The following is a 13619-nucleotide window of genomic DNA, read 5'->3' on the forward strand; positions in this document are numbered from 1 at the left end:
TGAACTGCCGCCGTTCCGTCGACGACAGATCTCACCCTGGCTCGCGTGGCGCAGCCGCATCGTGTTGGTTGGTGGCTCGAGCGGCGAGGTGATGAGGGTCAGAGGCAACCAGGCGACGCATCCTTTGATTGCCTTTCGACACTACTCTCTCACACAACGTCGCTTTATCATGCCGCCGCCCTACTCAGCAGCAGCCGCTTCATCATCATCATCATCATCATCATCAGATCCAGCCTCGCACGTCGAGTCGATCACGTCCCCCACAACGCTGCGCAAGGTTGTCCTGAACTATCTGCTGCACCACTGCTACGTCGACACCGCCAACGCTTTTGCTGGTAATGCTGGTGGAGAGAGCAGTTCACTGGGCGGAGGAGCCTCTGCGGTAGGCACAGCTCAGCACGTCGCTGCTTCGTCGAGCACACCAGCCACGCCGCGTCGGTCGCGCCACCCACTTGCCGCACCACCACTATCGCGTCAGGACTCGTCCATCGAAGTAGAGGCGGATGCGCAGCTCCTTCCAGCTGCGAGTGGCACCAGTGAAAGTGATAAGGACGACGACATGCACGATGCCGTCGATGTTCAGCCATCCACGGATGACGAGCACAAACGCGACGTTGCCTTTGAGACGGCGGATACAACCATCACTTCCGCGTCTGGCCCAGCGGGACCCTTGAGCCAGGGCGCCAGCGCTGAGATTTCGCGAGAAGACTACCGCATCCTCCATCTTCGCCAACAAATCAGAGATCACATCCTGTCAGGTCAGATCAAACAGGCTATCGAACTGTTGGATGCGCACTTCCCCTCCGTCCTCGGCGGCGATAGCGAGGACTCGTCCCCAACTGAGGGTGGGCCGTCAGGCGCGACTAAGACGTGGACTACGGGAAGCGGCAGAACGTCTGCTATCCCTGCGAGCGCGACAAGCTTGCAGCCAGAGCATCTTGGTCTGAATTTGCAAATACAGGCGTTCATCGAGGCTGTGCGCGTCGCGAACGGTCCGCAACCCGCACCGCCTGCAACGCCTCAGCACCACCACGGCGGGCAGGGATCATCCTCGACAGGGATGGCAGCCGCAGCCGCAGCGGGCTCATCAGCCTCGAATGGGAACGGCAGCAATGGAGCTGCCCCTGCTCTTGCCCCTCTCAACCCACCATCCCGCTCCTCTTCCCCCGCCCCCTCATCCGCAAGCTCTTCGATCTCAGTCTCCTCGACCGCCTCCTCCTCCCTCAATCCCTCGGCCTCCTCCACTTCCGCACCTCTACAGCTGGCCTTGTCCCATGCGCAACAGCTCTACAACTCTGTTCTGCGCTTGCCATCTGGAGCGTATCGAGATCTGTACAGGAAAGAGGTAGAGAGCGTGACGGCCATTCTGGCATACAAGGATTTGGAACGCAGCCCACTGAGGAAATTCTTGGATGTCAGGAGGAGAAGAGGATTGTGGAACCAGATCAATGGGGCAATCATGTGTAAGTAGGGCGACGCGACGACGCGAGGTCAGACTTGACTGTGCGAGCGTTGGCTGACACGCGCCCTTGCTGTCTGTCATTCGCACGCGTAGATCGGACAGGGCGTCCCTCTCAACCCCTCTTGGAAAGCGCTGTCCGTCAAACCACTTTTGTCTGGTCACAGCTGCACGAAGATGGCGTGTCCGTTCCTGCGGGTCACCCTGTCCTCTCTCCCTCGACCAGCACAGCATCAGACACGAGGAATGCTGCAGCTGCTTTCGCTACTGCGGCGAGTGGAAGAGGTGGTGCGACGAGTGGAGGTGTGGCGGGCGATAAGAGGGCTAAAGCTGCTGGAGGGACTGGAGGAGGAGGAGCTGGCGCAGGCAGAGTCATGCCTCCTTGGCAATTGAGCGGTTTTCTCGCCGAGAGATGAGTGCGCGAGAGCGCCACGGAAAGAGAGTACGCAGGGGAGAGGAACTGTAGACTTACGCACGCATTGATTCGTATGCTCAATCACATTTGGGTTCGCTAGATGCTATGCTGCTCTACTGCTGCTCCATTACTGCTACAACGCTCCACGCAACGCTTCTCAGACCAGCCTTCCCTCACTCCCACCCTCTTCCTGCATTCTCCAAGCCTCCGCAACTTCCCTCGGCCCCATCCCCATGCGCGCGAGCAAGAAGCCCTGCAGATGAGCAACACTGTACCTCCCCGGCCTTGTAGCGCGTGCGAATACTTCTGCCGCCTCGAGTAGCTCTTCCCGGGACACGGGTGGCGGGGTGACGCCCAGCGAAACGGAGGTATCGTCGCTGGCAGTCACCGGGACCTCCTCATCTGCAAGCAGAGGCTCCTTCTCCTCCTTCTCCTTCTCCTCCACCTGCTCCTGGCTCTCCGAGTGTCTCTCACTTGCCAAACCCTGCGGCGCGTACCATCTCTCGAAGAGCTCCCTCGCCTGCTGACGGTTCGCGTTGCCGAACTCGAATTCCACGTCAACCCTCCCTGGGCGGACGAGAGCAGGGTCGAGGCGATTGCGATGGTTCGTAGTGAGGATAAGTAGCCTTGCTTCGCCTGCCGTGATGCCGTCGATTGCGTTGAGGAGGCCCGAGAAGGTGAGGGAGGCAGGTCCGGCGCCTTGAGGTCCGCCTGTAGAGGGAGCTGGGGAAGGGGCCGCAGAGCGTTGAGGTGTTGCGGATGAGCCAGCCGCGGTAGTGCCAGTGATGCGAGCGCGATCGCCATGCTCCTCCCCACCTTCCGTGGTCCCACGCGACCCAAAGGCGCAATCTACATCCTCTAGCACCACGACGCTCCCACTCGGCACGCTCGTCATCAGCTCGGCAAACTTTGAGTCATTCAGTCCTCCACTCAAGCTCAACTGATAGATGGGGCGCTGCAGCTCGCTCGCCAGTACATGGGCAAGGGAAGTCTTGCCCGTCCCTGGCAGCCCGTGGAAGAGGAAGCCACGGCGATAAGGAATGCCGCGGTCTCCATACCAGAGGCGGGCCGGCTCCGAGAGGAAGCGTCGGGCATCGTCGAGGGCGCGGACTTTGATGTTGGTCGGGAGGAAGAGAGAGTCGCGCAGCCGTCGAGTGATGACGCGCGAGCGAGACCAGTAGCTGCCGTTGCGAAGCAGTGACGAGACGTCAGCAGGTCCACATCACCTTTCAATGTCTCAGAACGTCGACTCACCCGTAGCGATCAATGTTGTAGACTACAATGCGGCCGCGCTCACTCTGCTCGTAGAGAGCTCGCGCCTCTGCGATGAATTGGCGCATCGTCTTGCTTGACCAGGTGAGGAAGGAGAGATCCAGTCTTTCTTCAATGGAGGAGTCGCCGTTGCGGGATCTCGTGCGCGTGGCAAAGACCCAAGTTGAGTGGAAGCGGAACCTGCGGCGGCGAGCGAGAGAGGCATCAGCCGCATGACCTGGTGAGAAGGGAGTCCAGCAGACTTACCGCACGGTCGTCGACTCGATCGGGTAGAGGTAGACGCCGTCGAGCCCAGACTTGCTCTCCCCACCACTGGCATGCTTGGCAGCCTGCTCTTCGTCGTCCCCGTTGAAGCTATCGTATGCCAGCTTGCTGACCGTAGTGATCTCCACATCACGCGCATCCTCCTCCCATTGCGTGTGTCGTGTCACGTAAAGCATCGCCCACTGATACGCATCACCTCCGCCGCCATCTGCCCCCGCACGCAGTACGGCTCTGCAGAGGACGAGCGACTTGAGTGACTCCCAGACTGTTTCGGCCAGCCATTTGCTGCCTGCAATTGCAGCGCCTATGCCGAATACGCGGAGTCCATCCCAGAATTGGGGTGACTGGATGATATCTACGGAGGAGAGGGGTAGCAATGGAGTCAATGAGCATGAAACGTTCACGTGGATGTATGTCGCTGCGTACGCGTACCTTGGATGAGGCGGACGATGGATTTTGGACTGACTGCTACCTTCTTGCTACTGTGAGAGGCGGGCGAAAGGCCCACTTGACCTACAGACGCCATGCTGAGTCCTGTCCAGGGGTCCAGCACCGCCGCCGTATGTGCTTGAGGATGTAGATGGGGAAAAGGCTTGCCAACTCGTCAAAGGTCCACTCTGCCGACGCTGCGAAGTCAGGCGAGATTGGCTGAAGGGTGGCTGAAGCGCCGACTTTTTGAGCTCAAGCCTCGAGAGTGGAGTCAGTCAGTCGTCGCTGTTGCCCGTCGCTTGCTCCCGCGCTCTCCGTCATCGAGGCCCCACGCGACCGACGCGGGGCGGCCACAACAACACGGCGGACTGAGACGACAGCCTGAGACCACAAGTCGAGCGAGCGGTCGACAAAGCAACTTCGTCTTCCTCAACTCTACCACAAGAGCTTCACAGCCCCTCGTCGCTCTTCTTCTTCAGCGTCGCCGAGCTTCGTCATTCCAACGACGAGGAGAGCGAGAGAACAGAGGGAGGTTCCCGCCCCGTACCTTCATCATCCACTTGAAAGCCCCCGCCATCTCCACCTGGCGTTGAGCATATGCTAGCACCCAGCCCCAGGACGACGAATCTCGCAGCATATCAACATCAGCATCAGCATCAGCATCAGCACCAGCATACTCCGACGAGAACTATGACGTCCAGAGTAGCAGTCGCAAGATCAGCCGCTGCAACAGCTGGTCCTTCGTCGCCGCCTCGAAATGGCATGATTCCAACTCTCCCATGCCCTGACGACTCGGACTTCCTGGACAGTGATGCTGATGGCGAGGAGTGCCATCATGACGAGACTGAATTCGTTGCCTCGTCATCCTATGCCATGGATTCAGAAAGGCTCGGTAAGTCCACAGTGTCCAGTCAGCGCTGCAGCATTGCCAACCCTCGCGCCCCGCCTGTTCGCTCCCAAGGCTCCCCGTGCTCGCAAGGCGAAGAGGATGCTCCCACCCCTCTCATCCCCCTCATCTACATATCTACCCGTCTCTACTTCACCTTTTTCGAGGATCCGCCGCCGCCGGCCCACCTTCTCAACATCGGCAACGGCGCAGCATCGGCCGTCTTTGAGGCACCCAAGCAACAGCGAGGCGGGCAGCCTATGACGGCTGCTGATATCCCGGAGCAGTTTCACTGGTTCAACATCGACGACGAACTCGTCTACCTCAGCTTCTTTGAGGATTGGGTGAGTGGCAGGAGACTGCGGCCTATCATCGTATATACTCACACTTCCTCATCGGATCACGCCGCGCAGGGCCCGCTCAACGTAGCCCTCTTCTATCGCTTCTGCATGCACATCCACCAACTTCTTAACGACGACAACCTCGCCGACAAGGCCCTCGTCTTCTACACCTCCAATCACCCGCACAAGAAGGCGAACGGCAGCCTCCTGGCCGCCATGTACTCGATGATCATCGATCACATCGAGCCGGCGGACGCCTTCCACCCTTTCAGCCAAATCGAGTTCAAGCCGTTTCGAGACGCAGGCTACGGCCGCCCGGACTACTGTTTGACTATGCAGGACGTCCTCTACGGTGTGCACAGAGCCATCAAGGAGAAGCTACTGGACTTGTCCGAGTTTAACCTCGAGGAGTATGAGTACTACGAGCAGGTCCAATGCGGAGACTGGAACTGGATCACCCCTAGCTTTCTCGCCTTTGCCAGCCCGAATGATCGCGAGTACGTTGCAGCCCTGAAAGCCAATGGCGGTCAGCCGCCGACGCCATCGAGCGTCAGCCGTAAGCTCCCGCAGGTCTTCCTCAATACGGTCCGCTACTTCAAGGAACGCAACGTCAAGCTCGTTGTCCGCCTCAACAACCCACTCTACGACAAAACCGTCTTCGAAGATGCGGGGATTGCGCATCTCGACCTCTACTTTGACGATGGATCCAACCCATCAGAGGAGATTCTCAGAGAGTTCATTCGAAGGGCAGACGACGTCATCTCCAAAGGTGGGGCCATTGCTGTGCACTGCAAAGCTGGTCTGGGCCGCACAGGCGTGCTCATTGGCGCGTATCTGATCTGGAAGTATGGCTTCAGCGCGTCCGAAGTCATTGGCTTCATGCGCATCATGCGGCCAGGCTGCGTCGTCGGTCCGCAACAGCACTTCATGTACCAGAACTTCGTCGAGTGGGTACGATGGAGCGTTCGTGATCAAGCGCTCGCCATCGCACGCAAGACGATCGAGGCAGAGCGCGCAGTCATGGCCGCAAGGATGGGCCAGGCTAAAGCGAATGGTGCAGCGCATCGCCCAAACAAGCGACAGTCGCTGTCCGATGAGGAAGAGGAAGAGGAGGTAGAGGTAGAGAATGAGGACGCGATGGCTGCTGCACCGGTGACGCCCAAGCACAAGAAGATGCCGCATGTCATCCCAGCAACGGCTGCTCCTGCAGTCAAGCCCGTGCCTTGCGTTGGGCAACCGCGCAAGAGCCCAAGCCCGTCGAGGAAGCGACCGGCCAACCACGCCAGTGTGGCCGTGCCGACGCCAGGTCCTTCGACGATGTCGAGTTTGACAAGAGGAGGACTGCGTTCAGCTAGCAGCAGGGTAGCAAGTGCCGAAATTCCTCGCTCACACAGTGCCGAGAATCTTGCACTTGGTGGCAACAGCAGCACTAATGGCGCAAGCACCAGCAACAGCACCGCTGCTCCCTCGACTCCGACTCACGGGGTCTCGTCGCTCCGTACAAGCTGGGAGGCTCTAGCCACGACGGCGAATGCAGCAACTCCTCCAAGCCGTAGTTCGTCGAACGAGAACAATGCTCTCGGTACACCACAGGCGGTCTCGATGACTCCTCGCTCGGCTGGCCGGGTGTTGACGGCGGCACAGAGGCTCAACAGCGCTACGCCGAAGCGGGAGCAGCAGCAGGACAAGGCAAGAGATGCTGCTGCTACAACGACGCCAACGAGCAGGAGGCAAAAGCAGGCCTCTACTGCTGGCGAGAATGGCGAAGAGGTCATCCTTGTAAGCAGCAGTGCTACACGCAGCTCTCGCACACACGAGCGCTGCAAATCCGAAGCCGCCCCTCCTCGCAGCCCCACCGGCGCTGCTGACATCCTCGTAGAGGGCGATGGCGACGTCTTTGGCTCCCCGGCAGTTCCCATCTCTCCGCACCCGCAGTCTCCCTCGTCGGCTTCCGCAGCCGGCACTCCGTCTCGCGCAACTCGAGTCCCATCATTCAAGGCCTCGCCCAACGTGAGAGCGACGTACGGCCTCAAGGACTCGAAGCTGCCTCCACCCCGATCGCCCAGGGCTGATGGATCTTCGGGCGAGCCGAGTGCGACCAGAAGTCACGCAGAGGCGTCGAGCTCTCCAGCGCGATCAGATGCCGAGGTGCTGGGCGTGATCGGCGTGAACGGCGGCAACGAGAACGCCAGCACGGCAACGATGACGAGTGGCAGACCCGCAACAATGCGTACGATCGGCCGCACCCCCTCATCAAGCAACTCCATATCTCCGGCTAAGATCAGAGGTGGAATGTCGCACGCTCCTGTCGCTGCTCCTCCGGCGCCCAACAGCACACATACAACGACGACGCGCGTGACATCTGGCTCCTCTCCCGCCAGACTGGGCGCAAGAACCCCCTCTGGTAGCCGGCGAGGAGTTGCCGGCCCATCTGCCAAGCTAGCAGCGAATGGTCCGAGCTCGTCGCAAGGTTCGTCGTCGTCCTCATCTGGGTCCTCGTCGACCACCACCACCACCACCACCACCACCACCACGACTGCTAGGCGGACCGTCTCTCGCATGCTTTCGCACAATGGCGACAAGGTGACCACAGCTGCGGCGACGAGTGCCTCTTCTGCCGTGAGTCGTGTCCCATCCGGGGGTAGTGGGGTGTCAAAGGGCACGACGCCCATTACGAACAGCGCCAATGCAGCTATGCTTGCTGCGAGGGCGAATCTGAAGAGAGCACGGCCGAGCCCCGACGTGCCGCAGGGTAGCTTTGCCAATGCAAGCGGAGCTGTAGGGAGAGGAGGAGGCGCTGCTGCAGGATCGAAGCCGCCTGTTGCGGGGACAAGCAGCAGGTTTGGACGCAATGTTAGGAGGAGAAGGAGCAGTTTGGGAGAGGCAGATATTGGAATGGCGTAAGGCAGGATTCATTGTTCGTCGTGGTCCATCATTTCCCATCATTCTCAGCATCCAGGGCCGCGTAAGACTGTCACAAGCTTTCTTGTCTCTCGTCAATCTCAGAGCTTGCGTAGCATTCAGTCCCTATGGCTGCTCGATGTTCGCGAGGAGCCCGAGCGAGCAGGAGGGTGAGTGGCTTACGTAAGAGACGAGACGCGGATGGCCCGCGAGCGAGTCGAGGATCGAGTGCATTGCTTCGCATCCCGCCTTTCCATCCATCCGCACCTTCGTATCCTCCTCAGTCGTGCGTCAAAATGGCAGGGCCTGACAAGCCAGACAAGGCCGGCAGTGCTGCAGCTGAAGGCTCGTCATCAAAAGACAGCAGCAATGCGCAACGCTTCACGCCCGTCCAATCGTCATCCACCGAAGACAATGCAGCCCCTCCTACCTCGACATCCTCCTCATCCCTCACCACCTCGGTAGTGATCGAGTACCTCCGCACGCGCGGATTTGAGCGTAGTGAGCAAGTGCTCAAAGCCGAGCTTGAAGCTCTGGCTGCGGGAAAGAGCCCTGAAGAGGCTCAGGCTGCCGGTGTTGCCGCGGGTGGGACTCCGTACGCTCGGACGCTGAGCATGGGCGAGCTGGCTAGCAAGAGCGCGCCGCGTGATCTGGCCGGGGCTGCCGCTGGAGAGAAAGGCCAAGCATCAGGAGCAGGAGGAGCAGCCAACCCTGGGCCCCTCGAGGTGCTAGCAGCCGACGCTCTCAAGATCGACCGAACGGACCGCACAAGAGGGTTCGGCATGGTCCGCAATTGGTGCCAAGGTGGGCTGGACGTGTACCAAGCCGAGCTGCGACCCCTTCTCCTGCCGCTCTTTGTTCACTCCTACCTCGACCTGGTCGAGATGGGATTAGATGCGGCAGCCGCCTCCCTCCTGGCCCTGCACGGGGACTCGCTCCTCCCTCTTCACCCAGGCCTCCTCGCCCATCTGCGCTCTGTTACACGCCGCGTCCATATGGGCGCCGATGAGCTCGTACAGCGCTTCAGAGCCGAGCGGTATGTCCTCAAGATGAGTCAGACAGTATTCGGCCTCCTCCTTGGCTGGCTGACCGATGGGACTGGCCCCGTAGCGTCCGCGGGGGCGGGTGAGGGAGTAGGGGGAAACGAGGCTGAGCCACCTGCAACTCGGGGCAGGTTGGCGATGCTTCGCATCATCAATGAGCGATGTAGAATCCAGGTTCTGAGGGCGAAACCGTATGAGTTGACGCCAGAGATGCTTGAGGAGGGGACAGGCTTGACGAGCGCGGGGCCTTCGTACTCTGCTGTTGGCACTGGCCCTGCGGGAGGTAGCAAGCGTGGTGCAGCATCAACCTCATCGACGGGCGCATCCCGTGACTACCCAGCCTTGCAATCCGCAGCCGTCTCGCAAGGAGGAGACGCCATCGCTGAATTTAATGCGAAGAATGCGGGGCCGCAGCTCAAGTTGGGACCCAAGTTCCCGCTGAGCGAGAGGTTGGCGGACGAAGTGCAGCGCGAGGCTACGGAGGAGGTAAGAGACGAAGAGGAGGAGCGCAAACAGAGAGAGAAGAAGGAGAGAGGCACTTCACCTCCCGCTGAGAAAGGGCAGAAGGACGGAGAGCAGATGGATGGGGTCGAAACGTCAACAGCAGACAAGCAGGGCGAGAACGACACAAGTGAATCTCCACGTAAGCGCTCCAAGTCAAAGGAAGCCACACCCGCCCGAGCAAGTCGAGCAGGTACGGGCACACCTGCCCCAGGTGCAAAGGCGTCAGGCTCAGTCGCGCCGCAGTCAGGCAAGGACAAGGGAGGCGCCACGAACCTTGGTGGTGATGAGGACGACCGTAGCGATCTTATCCAACCTACAGTCGCCGACCTGCCCCCACAAGCCCCACTGTTCCGCAGCGTGGACATCATGCGAGAGGTGGCCAAGCTACGCGATGCCCGCAAAAGTCTCCGGATCGACCCATCTCTCCCGGCATCATCCTCCTCCGGTAGCACAACAACGCCATGGATGCGTCGCGCTGCCCTTCCGAGCATCTGCGCGTACACCTATCACGATGTGGGCGACGCGGGCTTGACGTGCTCCACCTTCTCCGAGGACACGACTTTGATGGCCGCCGGCTTCGAGGAGAGCTACGTGCAGATTTGGAGCCTGAAGGGGGAGCCCTTAGCAGGCTTGAGGGGGGATGTGCACCTTCCCGACGTGAGGGATCGAACTAGCTTGGAGCGACAGAGGGTCAAGGTGAAGCGCCAAAGACCAAATGGACAAGAGGACGAAGGGGAGGACCCGGCGTACTTGAGCACCCGCAAGCTGATCGGCCATTCCGGACCGGTCTACTCACTCTCATTCGACAACGTAGGCGGGACGGCCTCAGCGCCGCGCACCCTCCTCTCATCTTCGGCAGACAGCACCGTCCGCCTCTGGTCCATGGACACGCTCAGCGCACTCGTCTCCTATCGGGGTCATCAGGGCCCAGTCTGGAACGTGGAGTACTCCCCTTCGAGCATCTACTTCGCCACAGCAGGAGCGGATAGGACAGCAAGACTGTGGAGCACGGAGCGCGCTCACGCTTTGAGGATGTACGCGGGACATCTAAGCGACGTCGACTGTCTCTCCTTCCACCCGAACAGCCTCTACCTGGCCACTGGATCAAGCGATCGCACTGCAAGGCTGTGGGACGTACAGCGCGGGGCTTGCGTGCGCCTATTTGTCGGCCATTCTAGCCCGGTAGGCTGTGTTAAAGTCTCCCCCGATGGTCGCTACCTTGCGACAGCGGGGAGTGGCAACGGTGGTGGCTCAGGGCTAGGAGCGGCTTCAGGAGAGGATGAGGCGAGCATCTCCCTCTGGGATCTCGGATCGGGTCGAAGGATCAAGAAGATGTGGGGCCATCAGGGGAGGATCAACTCGCTCGACTTTACCGCTACGGGCAACGTCCTGATCTCGGCTGCCGACGACTGTACAGTTCGCTGTTGGGATGTGCGCGGTACCGGTGGGGCAAAGGGCGCTTCAGCCAGCCCTGAGGATGGCGATGTAGCGGGAATCTCAAACGGTGGAGCAGGAGGAAACGGCGTTATTCCCGGCTCGGGTGTGCGAGTCGAGGATGCCAGCGCTGACTGTGTCGCTACTTTCAGGACGAAGCGCACCCCGATGGTGGATGTGAGGGTCACGCCGAGGAACCTTTGTCTGGTGGCAGGCGCGTACGATGCTGGGCCGCTGAGTGGGATGGATGGGGAGATGTAATGATGGATGGTAAACACGTGTAGATTAGAGAGAAGAGGGAATAAAAGCAATGTACATTGTGACCCCTCTCGCTCATCATGCCGTCCACCCTAGCCGATCGAATAACGCCGGCAGTGGCCCTGCGGCAACAAATCCGATCGCAGTGTAGACGAGCACCTTGGTCAGCACATCAACATCGTAATGCTTGACCTCCGTTGAACCGCTCTTGTTCGCCTGCTGAGCCGCTTCTTCCTGCTTGATGCGCTCCTCCTCGCTCAAGTTGGCAGCCAGTGTATTCGCGACTTTGTCTGATGGTAGCTCGGTGCCCCCCTGCCCAGCTGGACGGGTGAGGGGCACTGACAAGGAGGAATTAGGGGCTGGTGCATATTGGATCAAATGAGAAGAGCCGTTGGGCGATGCTTGGTCGTCCTTCTGCGCCGCAAGCTGTTGTGAGGCGTCCGTCAAGCTGGACATACCCGCTGCAGCTGTGCTTTTGAGAGGCGAGGGCGGTCTCCCTTGGCTGCTCAAGGGGCTGACAGGTCGAGATACGGGCGTTGCACTCCCGCTGCGGTCGTACTCGTATTCGCTCTCGCTGCTCCCTGGCACGCTGAGCATCCCGCTGCTGCCATCTCGCGAGACTCCGCGATATCCCAAGTCATGCCCGGACGTCCAGGCAGTAGAGCTAGTCTCACTCCCACTCGACAATCCCCCACTACTGTTCTCCCGTCTTGATGGGTGACCCACATCCGGCCAAGGCCCTGCTGGCGTGACAGTAGGCGTCAAGGTATTTGGCAGATCCACAAAGGAGTTGGAGCGCAGCAGCTCGTTGAACTGTAGTGGCACCTCGTCATACTCGCTTGAGGGGATGTAGTGCCTTCGTGGTAGGACGAGCCCGAAGGTGCGGTCGAAGAAGCGAAAGATTGTGGGGAGGGCCAGCTTGCAAGTGGTTTTGACCAGAACACGAGTCAGGAAGATGAAGAACACGCCTACGATGATGGTGAGGAGGTAGAGGGTAGCGCGAATCAGAGGATTGCGTGCGGAAGTATCGCTGGGTGCTATTGAGCTGCTGTTGAGAGGCAGGGGATCGAAAGGGTCCAAGTCTGGGAATTGTAGAAGGGAGTAGCGCTGTGATGCCCAGCGAGCAAGGTTGACGCCTTGTACTACGGAGATGAAAGCGATTGCTGCGCGAGAAGGAAAAGATATCAGCAAAGGCACGCCCGGTTGCGTCTGATGATCGTGGCGCGCATCCTCACCATCCTCGAAGCACGGGCAGTCATCCAAGGGCTGCGGGTGGACGTACACCATGAAGAGGCACGCCGGCACCAGAACACCGGGCACGGTCCATCCCTCGATCTTGAGAAATGCCTCGATCCAATCGAAGGCGCACCACTGCGTCATCGTAATTGCCATGCCCAGCAACGAGCCCGTCACGCAATCGACGATGGAGTGCATCCCGGCATAGATGCGCCCATACACCACGCTGAAGCAGTACAGCGCGAAGCCTACCTCCCACCATCCACTGCTCCATCCGACCGACTGTGGATTCTGGCCGCGCATAGCTACGACCCAGAGGTAGAAGTAGAGAGCCATTCCCACGCTGTTTGTGCTGTGGGTGCTCAAAAACCCATATTCCAGGTGGACACTTCCAATCGTTAGCCTAGTCACCGGAGGGCTGTACGGCCTAGGCACGCAGAGTAAGTCCTTGATCGCGGAAGAGACGTATACCCCGAAGGCGAGTGTATTGACAAGCCCACGGCCAAGGTAGGGACTGCCGATCCAGAATGCTGTGGGGAGGAAGATGAGGAAGAAAGAGTGCGTACCGAAGAGTGAGGTGTAGACGAAGAAGCGGTCCAAGATGGGATGCCGGACGACTGATTGATGACGTGCGAGTAAGAGGGATTCACGCCGCAGACTGCGTATCAGCAGCCGACGCAGGCGGGCAACGAGAGGTGGTAGGTACTCGTCGTATACTTCCTCGGGGAGGATGCCAATGTCCGTGGTCGTGTTCCCGTCGGCCTCCGCTCCCTCGTGCTCATTCGTCTTGCCCTTGCCCTTGCTATCCCGGCGCTTCCTGTTCTCACGACCAAGGGACTCCAATTTCGACACATGCTTGGGAGCAGGATGTCTCGACCTAATCAAATCGCGCTTCGAAGGACGACTTGCTGCGCTGCTCGTGCTAGGGGTTGGCGAGGCTGCTCCCCCTCTATACTCTCCCAGAAGCTGGCGCAATTGATCTGGTGAAGAGACGCGGATCGGCGGTGAGTGTGTGCGAGCTGGCGGTGGTGGTAGAGAGGAGCTCATGGTGGTTGTACCATGGGAATTGAGAGGGATGGTGGGAGGAAGAGAAGCGGAAGACGGAAGACGAGGGGCCGAGTGTCAAGCGACTTGAGCGAAATTGATCCGGCTGGGCAGAGGCGCAGCCCGAGACGGA

At 59.9% G+C, this 13619-nt stretch overlaps 5 protein-coding genes across 5 annotated transcripts; 3 read left to right on the forward strand and 2 right to left on the reverse strand.

Annotated features, from left to right (window-relative positions):
• The first annotated feature begins 125 nt into the window (after nucleotides 1-125).
• Nucleotides 126-1911, forward strand: BDZ90DRAFT_234329 (hypothetical protein). The gene is made up of 2 exons (XM_025506973.1): nucleotides 126-1463; nucleotides 1556-1911. Exons 1-2 carry the CDS (start codon nucleotides 170-172, stop codon nucleotides 1873-1875), a joined length of 1614 nt encoding a protein of 537 aa, XP_025359728.1. The 5' UTR covers nucleotides 126-169; the 3' UTR covers nucleotides 1876-1911.
• Nucleotides 1912-2031: 120 nt separating this feature from the next.
• On the reverse strand, nucleotides 2032-4013 carry BDZ90DRAFT_265605 (P-loop containing nucleoside triphosphate hydrolase protein; the record flags this gene model as incomplete). Its single annotated transcript, XM_025508672.1, has 5 exons — nucleotides 3843-4013; nucleotides 3393-3765; nucleotides 3129-3326; nucleotides 2372-3055; nucleotides 2032-2251 (listed from the first exon to the last, which is right to left on the reverse strand). The coding sequence occupies exons 1-5, from the start codon at nucleotides 3934-3936 to the stop codon at nucleotides 2032-2034; spliced, it is 1569 nt and encodes a 522-aa protein (XP_025359729.1). The 5' UTR covers nucleotides 3937-4013.
• Nucleotides 4014-4272: 259 nt separating this feature from the next.
• Nucleotides 4273-6329, forward strand: BDZ90DRAFT_255809 (phosphatases II; the record flags this gene model as incomplete). The annotated part of the gene is made up of 4 exons (XM_025507865.1): nucleotides 4273-4731; nucleotides 4801-5069; nucleotides 5139-6120; nucleotides 6175-6329. Coding segments are annotated over exons 1-4 (1701 nt in total), but the record flags the coding sequence as incomplete, so codon positions are not given.
• Nucleotides 6330-8217: 1888 nt separating this feature from the next.
• BDZ90DRAFT_234332 (WD40 repeat-like protein) lies at nucleotides 8218-11514 on the forward strand. The gene has a single exon (XM_025506974.1). It carries the CDS (start codon nucleotides 8264-8266, stop codon nucleotides 11207-11209), a length of 2946 nt encoding a protein of 981 aa, XP_025359731.1. The 5' UTR covers nucleotides 8218-8263; the 3' UTR covers nucleotides 11210-11514.
• Nucleotides 10835-13546, reverse strand: BDZ90DRAFT_234333 (hypothetical protein). The gene is made up of 2 exons (XM_025506975.1): nucleotides 12442-13546; nucleotides 10835-12369 (listed from the first exon to the last, which is right to left on the reverse strand). Exons 1-2 carry the CDS (start codon nucleotides 13487-13489, stop codon nucleotides 11285-11287), a joined length of 2133 nt encoding a protein of 710 aa, XP_025359732.1. The 5' UTR covers nucleotides 13490-13546; the 3' UTR covers nucleotides 10835-11284.
• Between the last annotated feature and the right edge of the window lie 73 nt (nucleotides 13547-13619).

This window comes from Jaminaea rosea (genome assembly GCF_003144245.1).
Source record: "Jaminaea rosea strain MCA 5214 unplaced genomic scaffold BDZ90scaffold_16, whole genome shotgun sequence".
Taxonomy (NCBI): Eukaryota; Fungi; Basidiomycota; class Exobasidiomycetes; order Microstromatales; genus Jaminaea; species Jaminaea rosea.

What these genes read in the sequence shown, in the direction of transcription:
- BDZ90DRAFT_234329 (XM_025506973.1), top strand. Translation starts at nt 170, where the DNA reads ATGCCGCCGCCCTACTCAGCAGCAGCCGCTTCATCATCATCATCATCA. An exon ending in GATCAATGGGGCAATCATGT is followed by an intron (nt 1,464 to 1,555) that starts GTAAGTAGGGCG and finishes TCGCACGCGTAG; the next exon opens with ATCGGACAGGGCGTCCCTCT.
- BDZ90DRAFT_234332 (XM_025506974.1), top strand. Translation starts at nt 8,264, where the DNA reads ATGGCAGGGCCTGACAAGCCAGACAAGGCCGGCAGTGCTGCAGCTGAA.
- BDZ90DRAFT_234333 (XM_025506975.1), bottom strand. Translation starts at nt 13,489, where the DNA reads ATGAGCTCCTCTCTACCACCACCGCCAGCTCGCACACACTCACCGCCG. An exon ending in CTGCCCGTGCTTCGAGGATG is followed by an intron (nt 12,370 to 12,441) that starts GTGAGGATGCGC and finishes CTTCTCGCGCAG; the next exon opens with CAATCGCTTTCATCTCCGTA.